Consider the following 23,890-nt stretch of genomic DNA (forward strand, 5'->3'; position numbering starts at 1 on the left):
ACGTGGCGCTGAGGCCAGGCCAAAAGGCAGACATGTCATCTCATACAATTGACCTAAGTAACTGATTCGAAGGAATGGGCGGTGAGTTTTTGCTGCAGGTACGTGAAAATATGCCTGAGATATGTCTAATTTTATCATCCAGTCTCCTGGCTGGAGAAAATCTGGCACTGAGCTGTGGGAGATAAGGCGAAAATGCTTTGTCTTTACGAATTTGTTCAATTCTCGTAGGTCGAAAATAGGTCGCATCGACCCGTCGCTTTTCTTCCGCAGAAATAGCTTGGAGATAAAACTGGGCGTTACTTTGGTAACCCGCTGCAGTATTTTTTGATCTAAGAGGTCTTGCACTATTTGAGTCATGTCCGAAGAGGGTTTGGTTGCAAATCGCTTCATAACAAGTCTTGTTGGCATTACCATATGAGGTTTCTTGTAAAATGGTATTCGAAAACCAATGATTGCTGATATTATGAATTTGTTCGCACCGAGTACCTGCCAACGGCTTTTGAACGTCTCTAGACGACCTCCCCTGAATTGTGTCGGATAGTCATTTTTTCTTGTCTTTGTTTCGGAAGGACGGGTTTCTTGGTTGTTTGTGGGCGTCGATCTTTCCTTTGTACGTTTGTTTAGCGTTCGATTTTTTGGAGGTATTTTGAAAATAATTCTTATCTTGTCCTTGTGACCTGGGTTTGGATGTCGATGGTGTCGGTTCGTGGTATTTTCTTTTCACTTGGTCCCTATTTTTAACCACCTGCGGGGGTGATAACCAATAATGAGGCCTTCCGAGGGATTGCACCAGTGATATTAATTGTGTTTTCTCGAATAGAAATTCCTCGCTAGGAGGTATGCTAACAAGAGCGGCTTGAATACTTCTATCAGAAATTTCATTAATTAATCTTTTACGCCTAGTTTCTATGCATTCAGCTCGTTTACCACACACAATTTGTAATGTTTGTTCAGTTACTTTATAAGATGGCGACATAGTACCGAACGTTTCACTTATTTTATTGAAGAGGTTATCAGAAGTAAGTTCTGTAGGCTTATTGTGAGACCAATTAATAATTTCTTGTAGGCCTGATTGTAGTAACTGCCTTTGGTATAGCAAAGCATTAGTTATTGCCGCCATAATTTCTTCTGTTGAGGCCAGGAAATCTTTGCCTTTATTTAAGCAACATATTTCGTCATTAATTTTTAAGTTACAAAAGCCTGGGAACGCAAGCATGTCTGTTAATGCTTTCTTATATCGAATATGTTGCCACGTAGACGAGTTAAAATGTTGTAGTTTTATTAGCTGATTTAAACGCTGTTCATCAGCTGGTTTAAGTACTTTTTTCTGAGCGAAATCAGTTTTACAAATACCTAAATCTAAAGATTTTGGTGTACTAGTACAAGGATTAGTCAAGAAATCGCCATTACTCTGTTCAGGATTCTCAATCACGTCAGTAGATTTTGCGGGCACATTCGTATTTGTAGATAACGCATATTGTTGATGCATAATTAAATTAGTAAGGACACTGACCTGTTCGTATAACGCGTCGATCCGGGAATCGACCGTTACCTGAGCGTCTCGTTTCGATTTCTTGCGTGGAGGTCCCTCCTCTTCCGACTCGCTGGTTGATGAATTGCTGGAGCGGAAAGAGTTTTCTTTCCTTGGCCTTATGTCCCTCTCGATCGGTGAATTGGATTCGATAGGCTGGTTTGCCTCTAAATCTTCATCGACCTCACTAGGCACGCGATTCATGACGGTTCACTCCCGCGGTATTAAAACCGGCACAAACAGAAATACCAATAGATATTGATTTAATATTAGTTAAGCTAACACTTTGTAAAATTATTTTTCGAAATATTGAACGGATTATTATAATATTTTTGGATCTCGACAACGGCAAAACGTGTCCTAGCTGGATTTTCTACTACCGTCAATTATTGTAGGGTAGTTGAACCATAGACAATGTATTCAACAGACCGTAAGTAAATGGCAAAGTATACACTGCTTCTTCATATACAATGCTGTATGTTTTCCGGAGGCACATCAATAAGCAATTTTATTGAAGTAAAACTTCATGACGCATGCTTGACTTAGGGAGTAAGATGGTCAATGCGTGATGAGAGCGTTATGAAGAGTGTTATCGGGCGAGGTGAAAGGAAGTTGAGAGGGAGATATAAGTTAGATGGAGCTAAAGATGTTTCAGTAATGTGGTGAATGCGTTACGAAAAGTGTGATTGGGCGAGGCGAACGGAGCAAGAGAGAGAGGTGCGAACACTCATTTTATTTCTCTGTTTCTCTCATAGCCAGTTCGTATATCTAAGACAGTGCAGGCATATTGTGCAGAAGTTTTACTTCAGTCATGTGGTCTCGTTTTTATTTTTTATTTATTACTGTTCCTAATACCTATTCTCTCTACGTTATCATTACTGATTATTCTTTATTTTTTCTTTATGTAATCAGCCTTTAATTAATTCTGTTTAGACGTTTTGACGTCACGTAGGTAATCAATATCTATTTTCTACAAACCTTTATGAATGCCTATCATCATCAAATGCATTGATAACAACCAATCAAAAAGTACCCGCAAATACTTTTAACTAAAATGATTTTAATAATTTTTTAAAAAAAATCATTCACTTCTTAATTAAATGAAATATTATTCAAAATACATACGTGCAGATACATACTAGGTCGCAACTACATAACAACCAGGAGTTAACAGATAACAAGTTGCTGTATTTTTACGTTCATGGCGTAGGTATATCCATATTTTTATATCAAATATCAGTATCACGCTTTCACATGCTCGACATTCCTAAAGAACGTGCTGAGGGATATCTAAAAGAGCACCACGCTGATGACATTGTGGTGTTGGCCCCCCCTAATGATTTTCCAGAGATACTACCCAAAGCAACGATGCCCTGAGATGATTTGTACCAGCTGAAAGATTAAGTACCCCTGGAGCAAATTAGTGTGTGCGCGAGGCTCCACCACCAGCCGCGGCCGCCGCCTCTCTGCGTAGCGACCCGGCACGTAAAAGGATATCTTTCTAAGCAACTCAGGATTTATTTAACTTGTCAGGGAATAAGGTCAAACATATACACCGTCAGAGTCAGTTATCTCCTCTCTCCTTGCCCTCAGTTCGTTAGTAATATCCCACCACACCCAGGATGAACAATGTAGGATACTTCAACGGGTATAACGAGTGCACTTCATACTGTTTTAGTTATAAACATTGAATAAATTTATTTTCTATCCATTCCAGCATGAAGGTGTACATGATCTCATAATGTCAGATTACGCCTTTTTAAATATTTTTCGATCTGTTTCTTAAAAGACAATCTTGGAATTAGTTGAACTCCCAAATCCCTAAGTTCACTTACTCTGGTCATTGAGACTTCTGCAAGTTCTGCAACCATGTGGTAGATAAGGGTGTGATGTTATTGTTATACACTTAGAGGCATTAACCTATAAGCCATTACTCTCACTCCAAGTTACTAGTCTATCTATATCTTTCTTCAACTTTTTACAACCCTCCTGATTTCCAATTTCCAAATACAGTTTAAGGTCGTCTGCGAATAACAGACATTTTTGACTACTCCTGATAGATCATTTACCATGAAAATGAATTCGAAGGTCCAAAATTACTGCCTTGACTCACGCCTAACCTAGTAAAAATAGCTCTACAAACTGCTGTCCATCTCATTAGCTCGCAAAAAACTGTAAAAGATACATATACGGACTCCACGTCGTTGCTTTCTCACGCAATTATTTATATTTGTACGATTTTTATTTTTGTGTTACCCACACATTAGGAAATTCTAAACTTTTTTTAATATCATATCAAAAATCGACCGTTCCAGCCAGCAATTATTTTACTAAGGCATTCCGTATACTTGATTAGGTTTTCCGATATCGCGATAAGCATATAAACTGATACAACAGCTCGCTCAACCGCTATTCATTTTTTGTATGACATATGTCGATAAAAATGTAATTATTTAAAAAGTTAAACGATTAAGCCTGGTTATTTTAGTTTTACGCGTTAGCTCAGATTAGACCATTAAACAGATATGTATACGTTTTATTTTAATCGTATTTCCTTTAAAATGTTCAATACAACTTTCTATCTTGCCTTTGCGAACAGGTAACTTTTTTTTTTTTATACAATGATAGGCTTGCGTTTGACCACTATTTCACCTGATGATAAGTGAAAATGCGGTCTAAGATGGAGCACGCTTACCTAGAAGTAACCTATTCACTCGCGACTTAAAGATCCCCAGGTTATAATTTTCTGGAAACACAGACGCTGGTAGAGAATTCCATTCTTTGGCTGTACGGATCAAGAATGTATTAGCGAATCGCTTAGTGCGTATTAGGGGAATGTCAACCATATAAGGGTGGCGTAACGCAGAGCGTCTGGTTGTACGATGATGGAAGGGGGAAGGGGGAATCAGGTTATGGAGTTCCTGCGCACACTCTCCGAAGTGTATCCGATAAAAAACCGACAGGCCGGCCACCCTCCGTTACCTTCGAGAGGACGCCCAGTTTTCTGGCAGCTGTTTGAGCCTTTGTCTCTATGTATGAGCCGAAATTGAGGGTGGATGACAAAGTAACGCCAAGAAGCTCTAGGCGGCCGGTTATGGGCACGGGCACACCTCGGAAAGAGGGAGTCAGATGGAAAGGACTCCGCTTTGCCGAAAAAAGACACGCCTGGGTCTTAGAGGCGTTGAACTTGACCAGATTTGCGTCACCCCAATCGGAGACAGCTTTAAGGGACAAGTTCAGACGTTGAATCATAGCTTCCCTCAGCGATTGGATCTCAGACCCACTCGCTCGTGCGTTGGACACGTAACGCTCGACAACGGTGCTGTCATCTGCATACCCAAAGGTTCCGGGCTTGAGCAGGTCGTTGATGTGCAGCAAGAATAGCGTTGCCGAAAGTACAGACCTCTGAGGAACCCCGGCATTGATGGCCAAACGATCGGAATCGCAACCATCTATGACTACGCGGATCGATCGATCCCTCAGGTAGTCAGATATCCAAACACAGAGAGAAGCGGGTAGGCCGTATGAAGGAAGTTTGCTAATAAGGCCGTCATGCCAGACCCTGTCAAATGCCTTCGAGATATCGAGCGAGACCGCAAGGCTTCCCCGTGTTTCTCGATAGCCTCACTCCAAATGTGTGTGGCATACGCCAGAAGATCACCCGTGGACCGATTACGGCGAAAACCAAACTGTCGGTCGCTAAGGAGATCGTTCTTCTCAAGGTGTGCCAGGAGCCGGTTATTCAGTATACGTTCCATACTCTTACAGAGTATGGACGTTATGGAAATAAGTCTGTAATTGACAGGGTCAGCTCGACTGCCCTTTTTGGGCACAGGCTGCACGTTAGCTTGCTTCCAGGCTTTCGGCACTTGTCCTGTCACTAGAGAGAGACGAAACAGACGCGTCAGGATTGGAGACAACTCAGGCGCACAAGTTTTGAGTACTATGGCAGGTATTCCGTCAGGACCACTAAGCTTTATTTACGTCCAGATTGCGCAAGGTTTTAAGGACCTCTTTTTGACGGATTCGGACTTCAGACATAGACGTCTCGCATCGAATCGAAGAAGTTGGAGGTGTGGTGCTGCCTAAATCAAGACGCGAGGATTCCGCAAAGAGATTTTCAAACAAGTTTGCCTTCTTCTCAGAGGTGTGGGCTAGTGATCCGACAATCCGGCGACAGAAGTTCGATTCGACCGATTTAGCCAGGGACCAAAAGGCTTTACTACCAGGTGGGTATGACGCAAGTCTAGTCCCAATTCTGCCAATGTGGTCAGATCGAGCCTTCCGCAGAGCCTTCTTGTAGAACTTAGCGGCTCTGTTATAGGCTTTCTTCCTCTGACCCACGTCTGTTGTCTTGCGGTTACGAGCGTCGACCCAGGCCAAATAAGCAGCGTTCTTTTCTGCTTCAGCACGAGAACAGTCAGAATTAAACCAGGGTCGAGCTGCCACGGATGCTGATGCGTCAGTGAATGGTATGTAATACTCCATTCCCTGACGCAGAACATCAGCCACAGCATTCGCACAAGATGAGGGATCATCAGAGGAGAAGCAAATCTGTCGCCATGGGTACAATGCAAAGAAAGAATGCATCTCATCCCAGGTTGCTGACTTGTATCGCCATATTCTACGGGTGCCTTTGGGGCAGGGTAAGGGCGGTGAATGGACGGATATGGACTTCACCAGACAGTGTTCGGAGCTGCCTAAAGGCGATGAGACCGAAACCGAATAGCGGTCAGGATCTGTTGTCAGGAAAAGGTCCAAACAGTTGGCAGTATGCGAGTCAACATCGGGTACCCTAGTTACTTCCCGGACCAGCTGGGTGAGATTGAGCGCTAAAGCGAGATTGCGAATCTCTCTACCAGCGTGGTCAGTGTGCTGGTATGGGAATAGCCACTCTTGGTGGTGGGCGTTAAAGTCCCCCAGCATTACCAATTGAGCAGTAGGATACCGGTGCTGAGCCGCATCAGCCGCCTCACTAAGGTGTTGAATAAGCCTGGTTGTCTCCAGATCTCCGCTGTGCGAACGGTAAACACAGACATAAAGAATTTTCTCCACTCCTGTGTCCACCAAAACCCATAAATTAGAGAAGCTGGGATCTTCAAGATTACGAAGACGCCGGCAGCATATGTCGTCGCGGGCATATAAGCAAACACCCGCGTTTGGTTTAAAATTATGCTCCAAGGTATAACCCGGGTAACACAAGTATGCTGTGTCAGACGGGCTGCCAATCTGCGTCTCCGAGAGGAACAGTAGAGCCGGTTTCTCAGTCTCAAGATGGTGGTGGACTGCAGCGAGATTGGAGTGCAAACCTCGAATGTTAGAGAGGTGCACTGAGAGTGAGAGGGAGTGCAACCGCTGTGCTGTCTTGTTTTTACCGTTACTCTTATTCATAATGGCGAGTGAAGGAAGGTGAGAAGAAGGCAGTGAATCGAGGCTCCACACTACTAACCCTCAGACTTTCACCGAATCACTGCAATGGAAAAGGGGATTGGACTGGAGACTGCGGGGACGCCCGAGCCCCCCCGGAGATGTCCACCGGGCCCTCTCATCCGGTCGCCAACCGGCACGATGGCGCATCCCGGGATTTTTCGACAGTTGGCGGGGCAGCCTTTCGTGTGTGGCTGGCACATTAATTGGGCCCCCAACTACCTGCGGTCGGCCAGCGGTGCACCGTGCCAGAACCAATCACCACAGCGCAGCGGCATCAGTGCTAGTCAGACTGGCCAATTCGCGCGGAGCAACTTTTTCGACCCAAATTCTCAGTCGGCTACACCTATCAACGTACCGAAACACGAAACCGCTTGACGGTACGACTTTGTTCAGTGGGTGGTCGCGAGCCGTCGGCCAGAGCCTACCACCAGTATGTCACCTTATTAGCACTACCCAGGGACCACGTGTAGGGTTTCACAACGGGGTATACACCTTCGGACAAGGGCGACTCAGTCCCCAAAAATTTTTTATTATTAAAAGTTTTTATATTTTTCTTTACAACAAAGGAGATATTACAAAACAAATTGTGCTATTGCGAATCGATTTTTAATACAAATATAATATACCTAAAATATTTTTCGACTGTTATCCTTTATCAAAAGATAAAAATCGAGGTAATATACGTTGATATTTTATCTCGACATAGCTGATAATATTTTGTTTTATAATCGTGACATAATCTTTTATTACGTTTAAAAATTATTATATAATTTCCACAGATATTTAATTTGATAGAGAAAAATAATAAAAAAGTTTTTATTACGAAAAGTAAACACACTGTGATTTCGACTATTAATATGTATATGCGAAGTTAATAAGGAAAATACAATTCATTAATTGAAAATGGGATTTAACGGATAAGATAAATGAATCCATTATGTATTTAAATTAAACAAAACTATTAAAGACGAGACGACTGTTGTCGCGTTATCACGTATTTGATAACAACGTCAAATAAAGAGAAACTTTATCAATATTGACGTTGTCAAAAATATTTTATAGTAGGTACAAAGTTCAATTTATTTTCATTATTGTGAATATTATCGTGAATAGTTTCTTGAAACTACAGGTACGTTTATTTTTGAAGTAAAACTTACGTAAGCTGGTATTCACCAGCGTGACGAGAGCGTTACGAAAAGTGTGATCGGGCGAGGCGAACGGAAGTTGAAAGGGAGATATGAGTTTGTGAAAATAACAAAATAATGACGTTTCGTAAGTTTTACTTAGTCGTGTCGTCGTGTGGTCTAAAGCACACTTTTTTTCGTACTTAATTTGTATAAATTTTTATATGAAATGGTTTTGGTTTATATATTTAAAGTAAAATTATTTTATAGAAAAGTTTTAGTAAAGTTTGACGTTCTTAATAACCTAAAACAAAGCTATGGAATATTTTAATTTATAAAATTATAATAGCACACAGATAATGTAAGTATATATATTTGCCATAGACAATGTAGTATTTATAAATAAGTATATTTTATTTTTTATATAAAGGAGTAGTTACATATACCAACTTAATATATCATATTTTTTATATATTAATATAATATAATAGTTATAATTCGTTGTAAAGTAAGATATACTTGTATTTCTGTTATAAAATTAGACTAAAAACAGTTATTTAACATTTTTACTTTAAACCATATTTATTCATTCTTTCATTTGGTATTTAAATTGTATATTCCCTTAAGTTCCTTGAATGTATATTTGGGCTAATGATAAATAAGCAAGAATTTTTTAAAATTTTTCAATTCTCATTTAAATGTCTGAATTGTCTGAAAGCAAGGGCGAAATAGCCTTATGGCACCCGTCCATTGTACCATGCAATGTTGATAATTGAAAGATATGCTATTCAAGTAAGCTAGTGTATTTTATAAATAAATAAATAAATATGTTAATTTTAATAAATAAATAAATAAATATGTTAATTTTAATAAATAAATAAATAAATATGTTAATTTTAATAAATAAATATATTAAACATAATTATTTGAAAAGCAACGTTAATATGGGTTTAAAATGTACAAAAAAATATATTATCTCACTCACTCACTTTAGCCTATCACAGTCTACAGCTGGACATAGGCCTCTCCAAGTTCGCGCCAGAAATGGCGCGAACTCATTTGTTTTGCCGATAGTCACCACACCGACAGACAGGTTGGTGACAGCAGGGCTGGCATTGTCGCACAGAAGACACTGCTGCCCGCCTTTGGTGTCTACTCGTATGTCTATCTATGTACTTATATTACAAAATGGCGCACAAAAGACCAATGACATACAAATTAGAGTAGCCTCGTAAAGAAAATTCACATAATTTACAAGCTGTATTACACTGAATAATATAATATAATTTACACACAGTATAAATGTTAAAAAAAAGTTTAACTTAATTTTTTTTTATGTGAAAATGCAAAAATGCTTTCAAAATTTTTTATAAAAAAAAATCAAAAGATAGTTTTACTATTAATATTTTTGATTTTAGCGATGAAATAATTTAATTAAGTATTAAATATGCGCAAAAATTTCAGAAAAAATGTCCGTTATTTTTAAAAATATCCTTCATTTATAATATAAAAACCTAGATTTTAATTCGAGACCTGCCTCTGCAAACGAAGTCAAAATTCCATATTTTAGTCTGTTTGATCTCTTAACAAAGAAACAGACACACAAACACACAATACAATTATGTTTATCTCTATTTAAGTCTGCAACAAATATATTTTTTTATTATTATTATCAACAAATATACAAAGTTTTATTTCTTATCAGCTTATAAAGTTATTCTCATTTTCAGGAATATGTCTCTAAAGCAAATGGAGAAGGCTGTTACGATAAAAGCACCCTGGGGTAATATATCAGGTACCTCCTTCTATATATTATTCTATATATTATATAGTAGATGACCTGGCGAATTTCGTGCCGCCTATTTTATTATTATTTATTTCTTGTAAATATATCATTTTTTTTTATTTACTGTAATATAGACCTCTATAAAAATGAACCCAAATAAAGAATTGTCCGATTTGATACAGGCATTCTAAAGTTATGCGCATACATACATTTCCGCGAATCATGTGTATGTTGACATGATAACCGAAATCAACGGTTTATTTTTTTTTTATTTGGCAATCCAATAGCGTTGTGATACAATAGTATGTTACAGATAAGTGGAATAGTGACTTTGGTCAGCATTTTTTGGATATATCTTTTGGTTTATTTTCGATTATAAACACCGTCATTTGGGTATTTACATGTTCAACGTGATTCTTTAAATTGGCATAACTTTTTTATTTATCAACCGATTGACATGAAACAAACACTTAATGTTAAGTGAAACTTACCACAATATATTAATTAAAACCCCATCTAAATCGGATAAGCCGTTTCTGATATTAGCGTGCACAAACGCACGGACAAACAGACAAAAATTCTAACAGTCATTGTTTTGGGTGCATTTGCGTTGATAAAGGTCCCATTGTCCCAATGATATTTTTTCTCATATATCTTCCATGTACAGACAGCGATCAGTTACATTTTTATTATATGTATTGATATGGCCGAAATAGGATCACACTGGTATGAACAACTTAATTATTATGAAATACATAGCTCGTTAGTTTATTAGCATTATGTTAAACAAGTAAACGGGTGCGTTCAATCTTATCCATTGTAATTAGATGTGAGTGTATGTAAATGTGTGTTCGTGTAGGTGTGTGTGTACTCGTGCGGGTAGTTGCATAAATATTTAGGTGCTTGTTTTGAATATTTCTGTTATTACTAAATTCTTTAGTGACGTCTTAGTTCTTAAGTAGAACAGAGTGCCTAGTGCGAGTTTTATTCATTGATACGCGTTTATACGTGAAGATTATTTTGTATGGGAATTTAAAGAGTGCAACCTAGACGATAAAAAATAAAATACGATACGATCGATACAGAGTCATCTAGCGGCAAACGCGAGAACTAGGTTGAAATGCCGAATTTGTAATTGTATATGCCGTGCCCATCTGTAATTGCGGGTACACGAACATTTTAACAAAATGTACGTATATATACGCTAGATAGCTGTGTACCTTCCATTGACGAGCCTTGAATAAATAAATAAATATAGATGGGACAAATTCTGTAAGCTTAGAAGGTCAGAATTTAAAAAAATATCTGTAGGGTTTCAATCCTGTCACACATGTCTACAATGTGTACATAATATAGTGGGGCCCCCTACAAACGTATTCCAGTATATTTTGAACGAAGCAGAAATATAAAACTTTTGATACATCTTATATTAAAGTAGTTCCAATGTCTTAATATAAAAACGTATTCTTTATCAAAAAAGTCTTATTTATTTAACAATTCATGTACACTAGGATAGCAATGGGAAACAATGCTGGTACAAAGGCACTACTTATCCCATGATGGAATCTCTTCCAGTAGTCCTGCCACAGAAAAATTATAAAACAGTCGCAAAATTAGCGTGTACAATCTAAACATTGAGAATAAAAATATAATATATAATAAATGCATAATTATACAATATATAAATGCACACATACATAATAATGTATACACACGTAGATACAAATAATATGATACTTATTTGTTGATGTAAGTAAGAGTAAGTAAGATAAACTCTTTAAGTTACGGTTAAAAGCAGAGCATACATTGATATCCGCCGCGAGAGGAAATTGAACCCACGACTGTAGTTTTTATTAAAAAAATTATTTTTTTTGTAAAGAGTAACTGGGAAGTTTCTCGCGGATTCTCCTCTGGAGGATCTACATTGTGAATTGGTGGTAGTTTCACTGTAACTATAATTAGTTCGCTCTTCCCGTGGGTGTCGTAAGAGGCGACTAAGGGATAACAAGGTTCCACTAACATCTTGGAACTTAAGAAGCCGACCTGTGGCGGAATAGCCATCTAACCGCTGGCTTTGAAACACACAGGCCAAAGACGGGCAGCAGCGTCTTCGGTGCGACAAAGCCAGCCCTGCGGTCACCAACCCGCCTGCCCAGCGTGATGACTGGGCAAAACACATGAGTTCAAGCATTTTTGGGGCGAACTTGTGGAGGCCTGTGTCCAGCAGTGGACTGCAATAGGCTGGAATGATAATTATGATGATGATAATTAGTTAATAAAAACAAATATAATTATTTATCACTCTTGCACTACTGTGCCCCGCGGTAACATCAATTCTCACCACCATGGGTAGACTGGTAGAGATCTTTTATAGAGATATACTTTGCTGGTTGCTGTAAAGTATCCGAAACGTCGGGAATCAAAAGTTAATAATAAACCGCGATAAAATCCGAAAAAAGTTGTTTCATTAAAAGAGATATACTTGCCAACTTTTTTTGTAAATATGATTTATACTTGTTTTTTTAAGTGCAATAAAAAATTAAAATAAAAAAAGTATAAAAAAAAATCATTTTAATTGATTTCGATTTTTTCCATAAAAATGAAAAATGATTGCCATATATGTTTGTCACCTTTCAAAAGTGTAATAACGACATAATTGTTTTCAGGTATAACATGGGGCGAGCCGTCAAATCCACCAGTGCTACTCGCCCCTGGTCGCATAGTACCCTGTTCTAGTTTTCGTCCCCTAGTTCTGAAACTACCGTCAAGTTTCTTCTATGTAGCCTTCGATTTTCCTGGTAACGGGTTGTCTGATCATTTGCCCAAGGGGTTGAGGTATACCATTTATGATTTGATTCCTACAATAAAGAAGATAGTTGAGTATTATAAATGGAAACAATTTGTCTACATAGCGCATTCGCTTGGAACACTTGTAGGTAAATAATTATAGTTATTTAATTCTCCACCTGTGTGGCTACGGCACCAAAGAATATAGCCACCCCCTCTCTTCCCGTGGGTGCCGTAAGAGGCGACTAAGGGATAACAAGGTTCCACTACCACGGTGCGACAAGGCCAGCCCTGCGGTCACCAACCCGCCTGCCCAGCGTGGTGACTATGGGCAACACACATGAGTTCACGCATTTTTGGCGCGAACTTGTGGAGGCCTATTTCCAGCAGTGGACTTCAATAGGCTGGAATGATGATGATGATGAATTTTCCACAGCCACTATTAACCCTTATTTATGGGACATACCGGGACTATGATTTTGAAAGTCCTGATATTTTGTCTCTGATCATTATATTATGTATTGAGTCGCCTGTGACCTTGGCGTCTGCAACGTCGCTAAAAAATAACAATCACGTAAAGTCCTAAGTGCTAATTATCACCATCATCACTTCAGCCTATCCACTGCTGGACCTAGGCCTCCCCAAGTTCGCGCCAAAAATGGCGTGAACTCATGTGTGTTGCCTATAGTCTCTACGGTGGGCAGGCGGGTTGGTGACGGACGCTACTGCACGTCTTCGGCCTGTGTAAAGCCAGCAGTTGGATGGTTATCCCGCCATCCGTGGTAGTGGAACTGCGTTATTCCTTAGTCGCCTTTTACGATAGTCACGGAAAGAGAGGGGGTGACTATATTCATTAGCCACAGCACTGATAATTATAGTTTTTTTTTTGTAATATTACAAAAGTTTACAACTAGCGTATAATTTGTCTGATACTGATAGTAAGCAGATACAGGCGCATAGAGGCGATGGACGCTTGCTATGCTAGCAGCATTACAAGCGCGTTGCGAACGTTATCTTGAATCTCCCCAGTATTCCCAGTGATAAGCGATTACCGTAGCTTATAAGCATCTTCAACCTATCCCTTATTCCCCACAGGAGTTCTGTTCACCTCACTCACCAACAGGTACACAACACTGTTGCACTGTGATCTTCTGTAAGGTCGAGGTACTACCCCAGTCGGGCTGCTCCATATTTTGAGCAGGAAATTTCCTGCTGTGCGCTACCTCAGTTATAGAAGATTAGATTTTAGGAGTAGCATTATTTTCTGTGATATACATTTATATATATATATATATATATATATATATATATATATATATATATATATATATATATATATTATATATATATATATATATATATATATATATATAATAATGCACAAAGCCGAGAAAAACACATTTTTAGGTATCATTGCTACAAACGGTTCCCTGGAAACTTTATATGATAACCAAAATTAAATACCATTTGTACTCAACAGGTAAACACTTCAATATTATATATCCCGGATATATGTCAAAAATAGTAGATTTAGACCCGCTACCAGCGTATCATACTATTGATAACTTGTCCGACTGGTACAAGGAAACCTATGAAGGTCATTACGAGGACAAAGGCTACGCAAAACACACTGGCGGGAAGGAATCTGCGCCGAAATATAAATATGACCAGGTAACATGATGCGTTTAACACGATTACCGGCCACATGGCACTTAATCGCCACCTATTCATCATGAATGCAACAGACAGCCCTCTTTGCAGGGGCTGTCTGGCTGCTGAAGAAACAGCCGCCCACGTAATCCTGGAATGCGAGGGAGTGGCCGCACACCGGGCTACCATCCTCAAGGAAATAAGGACGCTCCGAGAAGCCTGTGAACGCCCCAGGAGGCTTCTGAGCTTCTGGAAGGAGCTGGGCTGGCTGAACTAGTCAGCCCACTTTTCACGCATAATGGACCACCTTTGCGTCTAAATGAGAAAACCGAGCCCAATACAATACAACATGATGCGTTGGCTCCACGGTCACAGCACCGACTGCTACCAGTGGTGTAATGAGAGGGGGGGGGGCAAGGGGGCGTCATGCCCCGGGCGCTACTCACAAAGGGGCGCCAAATGGTCCGTAAAACAAAAAATTGCTAAATATATTATATGGTTTTCGAATGGTAGGAGGTCGCTAAAAAGGTTTTGTGCGCCGGGCGAGGTAAGCTCGCTACGCCACTAACTGCTACTCAAGCGATCACATGTCCAATACTTGCGCAAACAATTGTATTTTCTGGGTTTATGTTTATGGATTTTGTACTTTCATGGACTCCCTACACAGGAGAAAACTACTGAGGGCGGATTAGTGTGAAGCGTGTGCACATAATTGTTCTCTAAAGATTTTTTTTCTGACATTTAGATTTTGACAATTGCTCTAGTGTAGTGGAGCGTGTAGCCTTACGTGCTGATATATATATATATATATAGATAAGTACCGACTAGTGCGGGTACTACGAAATATGTTTGTATCAAATTATTATATTTGATGAAGGTAAATCAGTTCCGAATTAAATGTTAACTAGCAGCAAGTCTTTCCTTTGGTTCCCATATTTTAATATTATTATATACTTAAATATTTATCATGTACTTTCCGCGACACTATGAGAAAACCCACAACGACTGACCCCCAAATAGAAACAAAGATTTCTAACATTACAAACGTCTGCCTCGTGCGGGAATCGAACCAGCGACAGCCAGTCTTCTGTGACTACACGTAACACTACATTGGAGAAGTTTTTTTTTTGTATTTATTGTTTGTTACCGGGTCACAGAAACAGATTTCCGTATTTCTTTTATTTATGTTTATTACCTATGTATATTATAAATTTAATATATTATTATTTATTTTATGTTAAAGGCTAAACAGATTATACAAAAGGCTCAAAAGTTATCGGACGAGGCGATAGAGCATATAATGGACAGATATTTGGAGCCAGCTGGAGATGGACTCTACAGGTGATATAAATTACTACACTTTTAATTTTTTTGTGATGGATGACCTAAAAAACTAACACACCGATTTTAAAAACTATTTCATAAGATAAAGGCGTTAATATCAGTGACATAGAATATGATCCGTCTCCTAAATGGAGAAAGAGGCCTATGCCCAGCTGTGGGATGTCAGGCTGAATCAATTAACGAACGAAAAGTTTGTTTTATATAAAACTCTAACTACGTATTAAACACGCAACGCTTTTGAGGTATCAACTGTTAAACTCTGTAAATTTAATGTCAAATCAATATAAATATTACATGATATCAGAATGGAAAAAAAAATCTTTATTAGGCTTCAAAAGCACTTCCGGGTTGCCTCTTTACAAATTATAATTATGATGCTCTTTGTCAAATTAATTACGTTAATTATTTAGCTACCACTAATTCGTAATGTAGATTCTGTCAAGAAGAATCGGAAAAAAAAACTCCGCAGTTGCTCATTCAAAATTCTAATTCTAAGTTTAGTCTTGCGTGAAATATAACGCTATTAAACCCAGACATCTTTGTCTGTACTAATAAATGGAGTCGGTTTTTTGTTCGCTTATACTGCGAAAACTACTGAACCGATCGGAATAATACTTACGATAATGATATGTTGGTGATTACTTGTCGTGTAAAAATATGGTCGGTCAGAGGTCGCTAGTGTATTAATATAACCTAGTATGACTGAATTTTAGCTGTTAAATACTTTCTTAATATAATACGATGCTTTAATAGAACTACAATTAATTTACAGATTCACATACGATCAACGAATGAAAAGCGATTTCAAACTGCCGGTAAAAGCTAATTATTTGAAAGAAATGTATACAGCTAGTGCCACCCCTACACTAGCGATTTTTGCGACAGAGACGAATAATTATTTTAAAAAAACACCGTTCGCAATGGACGAAAAAGCTTGGCCGAACGGAAATTACAGATACAAAATCGTCGAGGGCGGTCACGACGTCCATCTTGAAAACCCCGACTGCATGGCCGATGACATTTCGAATTTTTTATTGGAGTGTAAATCGAAATTGTAGTTGTCTTTTCAAAAAAATAAAAAATATGTTAAAAAAAATAAATGTGTTTTATCGATTATAATACATATCGTTCTGCGTTTATTAAAAACTAGCTGCCCGGACAGACTGCGTTCTGTCAAAAGTTATCAGTATTTTTTTAATTATTAAAATACCCTTAGTACCATTCATTTTTATTTATATCGATTATGTTACAAATTAAAACTTTTTATTCTGGCTGTGTAATTGAATTCACCAGGCTGCAATAAGAAGCTGGAAATTAAAAGTAATAAAATATTAGAGACATTTATGGTTATGAAATTTCGAATAATCTTAGTCTCTTTGCTTAATTAACTGATGAAAATAAATTAACACATGAAACAGTCTGGTGTTTCGGAACACTTAAAACTCGAGAACGGCGGGACCGGTTTTATGGTTTTTGATTGGTTATATTTCGCTTACTTAAATGAACAGGGTATTATGTCAAAAACGCTGATTTTTCAGGAGATCAATTTTAAACTTTCTAGGAGGCGTATCTCAGCTTTTAATAATATTTGGTTGACCTAACTTATATACTTTTTTAGCCTATTTATTTGACAGTATATCTGTAGTTCTATTATTTTATCCAGTTTTCAGGTTTTGAGAAAAAACTGAAATTATTCAAAAAGGTGCGAAATAATACCCTTTTGAACATAAAATATTTGTAAAACAGAGTTTTAACTCAAAATTCTGCATATATAAAAAGTTAAATATTTTCTGCTCCACAATGATTTTATATTTTATTTTAACAATCTTAGTTTCATATATTTTCTATTTAAATACTATTGACTATTATATCGAAATTCTGCTATTTATTCAATTATGAATTCAAAAAATTTAAAATACTACCTTGTTCCTAAAAAGTTTAAAATCCTTGTAGAGATAATACACATTAATACCAAAATTTTAGTTAAAAAAAAAGTATTTATTCAGAATACTTTACATTATTAATAATACACTACAATAACGAATATCAGACTATGAAAATAAAACAAAAAAAAATTAACAAAATCACTTAAATTCTAAGCAAAATCACTAACAAAATCAGTATAAATGCGTTGTATGATATGCTTATAAGTACTAAAATAACATCAGATCGGACTAAGAATAAAATCGAGTCACATAATCACATAAAATCAGTGCACAGAAACATTACATATACTTAATATTCATACACAATAGCGAATATCATTGATCTATGAAAAGAAAAGACAACATTTTACAAAATCACTTATATTCTAAGCAGATCACTTAAAAAAAAAAACAGTATAAATGCGTAGTATGTTATCCTTATCAGTACTAAAATAAAATCGGACTAAGGACATCATAAGCTTAAATATTCTTACACTACATTAACGAATACTAAACTATGAAAAGAATATAAAACATTCAGAAAACCTCCTAAAATCCAAACAAAATCACTTTAATAAAATAACCTGCTAATAAAATATCAAATAGGATTTAGATTAAAATCTAGTCACATACCTAATCACATAAACTCAGTACACGGTTAATAAAATAAACATGAACATACTCGTAACTAGAGAGTAACAGAAATTAATACAAAATATTTGGCATCATTTATCTTATTATAAAAAATAAGTAGGTAGGTATCTAACTAAAATAAAATAAAATTTAATTAAAAAAAATAGAACAGTCTTTTATAGGAACCGTTAAGATTTTAATCGTATGTAATAAGTACACAAAATAATAAAGTTTAATACTAATAATAAACATCTTACAAATTTTCATAAAAAGTTCGATAATACTGAGGTATAATATTTTTTTCAATTAAATTTATGAAGCCCTTTTTTTTGGTCCGATATTTTTATTTTCTCTCCATATAGTTGCTCAAAATTAATATTATTTAAGTCCGGTTTATTACGACGAGTTCCAGAAAACAATTTGATTTCTTTGAAATCCGTATCAAAATAAGAAGTCTTATAGAAAATTGTGTCTTTATTTTCAGTAGAAACTTTAACTATCCTAATATCGGTTACTTTGAAAGGTTCATTGACAGTATTTTTTGGTGGCAAAGATTTACTTATTTTATCAGTCGCTGTTTTAATATCAAAAAAAGAATCATGCGACAATTCGTTTAAAATGAACGGTTTTCCGTTTACTTTTGCAGAACGTATTAGGTAATAGTATTGATCTGGTGAATAAATTGGATTATATTTTAAAGATGCTTTAATTCTTCTTTCGATCAATGAATGAGCACTATCACCTTCATTTGCACTGTGCCCCTTTATTAAAAATTTATGAGTGATCGATAATATTTTAGAAAATTTAGTCAATGCAAGCAGATACATATAAATCATAAATTTATTTTTTTGCTGTCCGCAGCAATTGTCGCTGTAAAACACTACATGAAAAGGTTCTACTGCGTTATTAGATAGTTTGTCTAAATACTTCCAGACACAGGTAGCTATTTCGTTGACACCCCTGTTACCATCTCCTTCGTGCCATGCATAACACTCTACTTCCTTCGATTTTAAATTATATATTGTAAAATTCAAAACATTTAGTTTTGACAAATAATAAAAATTAGACACGTCACCGCGGGGACAGGGTAAGACCGCTTGGAGATCATAAACGGCGACGACAACGTTATCTAGCCTATTTTTATCTACTTCCTTCTCTTTTCTAGATTGGTCTTTCTCCGCGAGATGTTTGTCATAATTAGCCTTTAAGTTTTCTTTGGCATCACCAACAGCATTATTAAACGCAACGCAGGTATCACAAAGATCTTTCTTTGGAGAGTGGAACGCAATATTAAATTAATTATTGAAGATATGGTGGTATGTTAAGTAATGAGCGAATGGCTTATTCTGTTTTTTGCAATCATTAACATAGTCTCGGTAATATTGAGCCAATGATCTCCCTCCATCAATGTATCTCTTGCTCGTGTTGCTTCGGCAATAATGACTGTCTATTGTCGGTATGCAGTTAATATGTTCTCGAATATCAAATTTAATTGAATCTGGAATTTTTAAGTGATTTCCGTGTTTACCTCTTAAGTCTGCGGCTACCACATTACCTAAATTTGAGTCTTTCTTTTTTAGTGCAGTGTTTATTACTTTGTCATTGATAGACAGAGTTGATTTAAAAAATGATTTGCAGACTCGTATCATATTTTCGTCAACGTTTAAATGATACGCATAATTGTTTTGACGGGGCTTTGCAGAATTAGAGTATCGATACTTAGGTCGAACAACATCTATACTATTAACTATGAATTGCCGTTGCCGATTCAAATCCGATAATTCATAAAATTTTTTGAAAATAGTTATTCTCTTCTCTTCTGGTATTTTATATGAACATTTCTGACGACATTTTTCGGTACACGGAGGTCCAATTTTCTTCTCGGGTATAATTTTATTTGTCCTCGAAACATAAGACTTACCAGTATTCCGTAGCCTTTTTGCCTTCACGCGTATCCAATTCTGTGTTCGTTTTTGTCTTTTCCGAGTATTTGTAACGTCAGTTAATGGGTTTCTCGATATTTCTCCTTCCACGATCAAAGGTGACGTCGCAGATTGTAATTTTTCTGGAGCTGATCCAGTTTGCGCTATATCATCCAACTCCGAATCACTGGATGTTGAATCTGTACATCTTGATGATGAACCATAATTCGGATCCTTGACGCTGTCATCAGAGTCAACTCCAGGAAAATTTGTATCTACAAGGTAAATATATTAATTAAAACGTTTTTAGGAGTTAAACAATATATTTATTAACAGTTTAGCACTCGAACAATATAAATATCCGATATCCACAATTTTATTTATTACAAAATCAAATTACGTTTTTCTCGCTAGCCCTTGTCAAAATTCTCGATCATGCGCTCTGTACTCTTTCTAGAGCGTTCTCTTAGAAATGACAAAATAGTTTGAATTTAAAAATTGTGAGAGAAATAAGTAATGTCAAATACGCCGTATACTACGGGTATCGTGCGGATATGCTTGTTTATTAAATATATATAAAATAATATTTTATAAATTAAATAATAAAAGTTAATATATGTGAAATACAAATTAATATAATATACATAAACAAATAATAAATGCCAGGTAGCCTACACCACCCCCCTCCAGAGACCGTCAAGGGCGATAAAAATCTGGAAAATGAACGCGACGTCCAGAACGAGTTGTATGCTGTTTCTGAACATCTGGTAAAGGTTCTGGTTCAGAATTTGTAGGATCAGACAGTATAAAGGCCGGCTTAATGCGGTCTATTGATACCGTGACTTCTTTACCTTTTAAAAGTATTTTGAAAACTTTGTCATCCCTTGACAAAACCTTATGGGGGCCTGAATATGCAGGATGAAGAGAACCACGCGATGCGTCTTCGCGGAGGAAAATGTGATCGGTGGTTGCTAGTTCCTTATAAACAAAGACTTTTGGGCTACCGTGACGAGAAGCGGGCGAAGGTTTTAATCGTAATGCGATCTGTTTAAGACGAGCGGAGAAGTCAGAGAGATCCGTTGTACCGCCGTCAGTAGGCTGAAAGAATTCGCCCGGTAATCTTAACGGCTCCCCGTAAACAAGCTCGGCAGATGAGTACTGAAGATCCTCTTTGAAGGCACTACGAATGCCTAGGAGAACCCATGGCAGAGATTCTGTCCACCTGTCATTAGCATGGCAAACGATGGCAGCTTTGAGTTGACGGTGGAATCTTTCCACCATGCCATTGCACGCTGGATGATACGCAGTCGTGCGCTTATGCTCGAAACCAGCGGTCTTTGAGAGGCACTGAAATAACGCCGACTCAAATTGACGACCACGGTCGGTTATAACTGTAGATGGACAACCGAATCGAGCGATCCACGTTGACAGGAGTGCTTGGGCCACTGTTTCCGCAGTAATATCCGCGATCGGCACTGCTTCCGGCCACCGAGTAAATCGGTCTACCGCCGTTAGACAATACCGATAGCCTTGCGAAAGTGGTAAAGGGCCAATAATGTCAATGTGGATTTGGGTGAAACGAACTTTAGGCAAGGTGTACGTACCGAGAGGTGCAGTGACGTGTCGATTGACCTTGGCTTTCTGACATGCTAGACACGCGCGAGCCCATTCACGGCAGTCTTTGCGTATCCCAGGCCAAACGAATCGTTCTGCAACGAGTTTTGTAGTCGCACTAGCACCAGGATGACTCAGCGAGTGAAGGCTCTCAAAGACTTGCTTGCGAAAAATCTTAGGTACATAGGGTCTAGAGGTCGGTGTACTGACGTCGCAATACAGCGGAACTCGACTTCCAGGTACTGTCAGTTTCTCTAAACGCAGAGACGAACCTGCTGTTAGAAGGGTTTGGAGCTCTGAGTCACACGATTGGGCTTGGGCTATGTTCTCGATACTCACCGGTTTACCTAATTCTTCAATTCTCGACAAGGTATCGGCAACTACGTTACTCTTGCCAGATATGTGTTGGATATCGGATGTGAATTGAGCAATGAAATCGAGGTATCTATACTGTCTAGGTGAACAGTTTTTCTTCCTTTCATGGAATGCAAAACTGATCGGCTTATGGTCAGTATAGATAACGAAATGCCGGGCCTCGAGCATAAATCTGAAATATTTTATGCCTTCATATATGGCGAGCAATTCCCTGTCATATGGTGAATATTTCACCTGTGATGGGCTAAGCTTCCGCGAAAAGAAGGCTAGTGGCTGCCATGCTCCGTTTTTGTACTGTTGCAGGGCTGCACCAATTGCCTTATCCGAGGCATCTGTCACCAAGGCAAGTTTAGCAGTACAGTCGGGGTGTGCTAATAAAGCTGCCTCTGCGAGGCTGTTCTTACATGCGATGAAGGCTTCAAGGGCCTCCCCATTAAGATTAATAGGTTGTGACCCTTTGACAGAACTTGTCAGCAACGCATGTAGTGGAGCCTGGACTGCAGCTGCTTTAGGAAGAAATCTCCTGTAAAAATTGAGCATGCCCAAAAATGCTCTGAGCTGACGTACCGTAGTTGGAGTTGGGAACTCTTTAATCACCTGCACCTTGGATTCCAATGGTTTGGAGCCGTTCTCGGAGATTGAGTAACCTAAAAATTTTACCTCGGGCACACCGAAAACGCATTTTGCCGTATTCACTAGCAAGCCATATTCTCTGAGCTTGGTGAAAACTTGGCGGAGATGGTGTTCGTGCTGCTGCTCATCCTTAGAAAAGACTAAGATATCATCCAGATAAACAAAGACAAAGTCTAGACCTCTAGTGACTTCGTCTAGAAACCTCTGGAAGGTCTGACCCGCATTCCGGAGTCCGAAGGTCATAAAAGGGAATTCGTATAGACCGAATGGGGTAGTAATCGCGGTCTTCGGAATGTCTGCTGGATCGACAGGTATCTGATTGTATGCCTTCAGTAAGTCGATGGTGCTGAAAATTTTGCAGCCCACGAGATTGTGTGCAAAGTCGTGGATGTGTTTAATCGGATACCTGTCAGGTACAGTTCGGGCATTTAGCATACGGTAGTCACCACAGGGACGCCAACTGTTGTCCTTTTTAGGCGCTAGGTGAAGAGGAGATGCCCAAGGACTCTGTGAAGGTCGAGCCGTCCCATTAGCAAGCATAGCCTCGAACTCCTGTTGAGCAACTTTTAGTTTATCGGGTGCTAATCTACGTGGAGTACAAGATACTGGAGGGCCTGGAGTGGTGCGAATATGGTGTACAGTATTATGTTTAATGTCGCGATATGTACCACTTGGACGGGTGATTTCGGGAAATTCCTCAAGAATTTTGTGATACCGAGTCTCACCGGTCAAGATTTTGACAGAGGCTATATTACTACAACTAACGACTTTGGCTGTGGATGAAAGTGAAGTTATACTATCTAACAAACGTTTGTTACGACAATCAACAATTAGACCATAAAAGTTCAAAAAGTCTACGCCTATTATAGGTTTATTTACATCGGCTACAACAAATCGCCAATTAAACAATCTTCGCAAGCCAAAGTCTAGATTAAAATGTACAAAACCATATGTAGCTATAATAGAACCATTTGCAGCACACAGATTGTAGTCCGTTTTGGCACGACGATATCGAAGAAGGGACCGAGGGTAGACACTTAGATCGCTTCCTGTGTCGATCAAAAACTGCACCTTCGAAGCTCGATCTGTGAGAAATAGGCGACCAGTAGCAGAGGATGGGCAGTCAGCAGTCGCCA

General features: G+C 38.1%; 2 protein-coding genes across 2 annotated transcripts; one reads left to right on the plus strand and one right to left on the minus strand.

Annotated features, from left to right (window-relative positions):
- Positions 1-5,500: 5,500 nt before the first annotated feature.
- LOC123667272 lies at positions 5,501-6,922 on the minus strand. Its single transcript, XM_045601230.1, has one exon. The coding sequence runs from the start codon at positions 6,920-6,922 to the stop codon at positions 5,501-5,503; it is 1,422 nt and encodes a 473-aa protein (XP_045457186.1).
- Positions 6,923-8,018: 1,096 nt separating this feature from the next.
- On the plus strand, positions 8,019-17,067 carry LOC123667114 (serine hydrolase-like protein). The gene is made up of 6 exons (XM_045601092.1): positions 8,019-8,090; positions 9,816-9,880; positions 12,538-12,807; positions 14,139-14,329; positions 15,552-15,649; positions 16,425-17,067. Exons 2-6 carry the CDS (start codon positions 9,820-9,822, stop codon positions 16,708-16,710), a joined length of 906 nt encoding a protein of 301 aa, XP_045457048.1. The 5' UTR covers positions 8,019-8,090; positions 9,816-9,819; the 3' UTR covers positions 16,711-17,067.
- The last annotated feature ends 6,823 nt before the right edge of the window (positions 17,068-23,890 follow it).

This window comes from Melitaea cinxia, chromosome 27 (genome assembly GCF_905220565.1).
Source record: "Melitaea cinxia chromosome 27, ilMelCinx1.1, whole genome shotgun sequence".
In the NCBI taxonomy this organism is placed as follows: Eukaryota; Metazoa; Arthropoda; class Insecta; order Lepidoptera; family Nymphalidae; genus Melitaea; species Melitaea cinxia.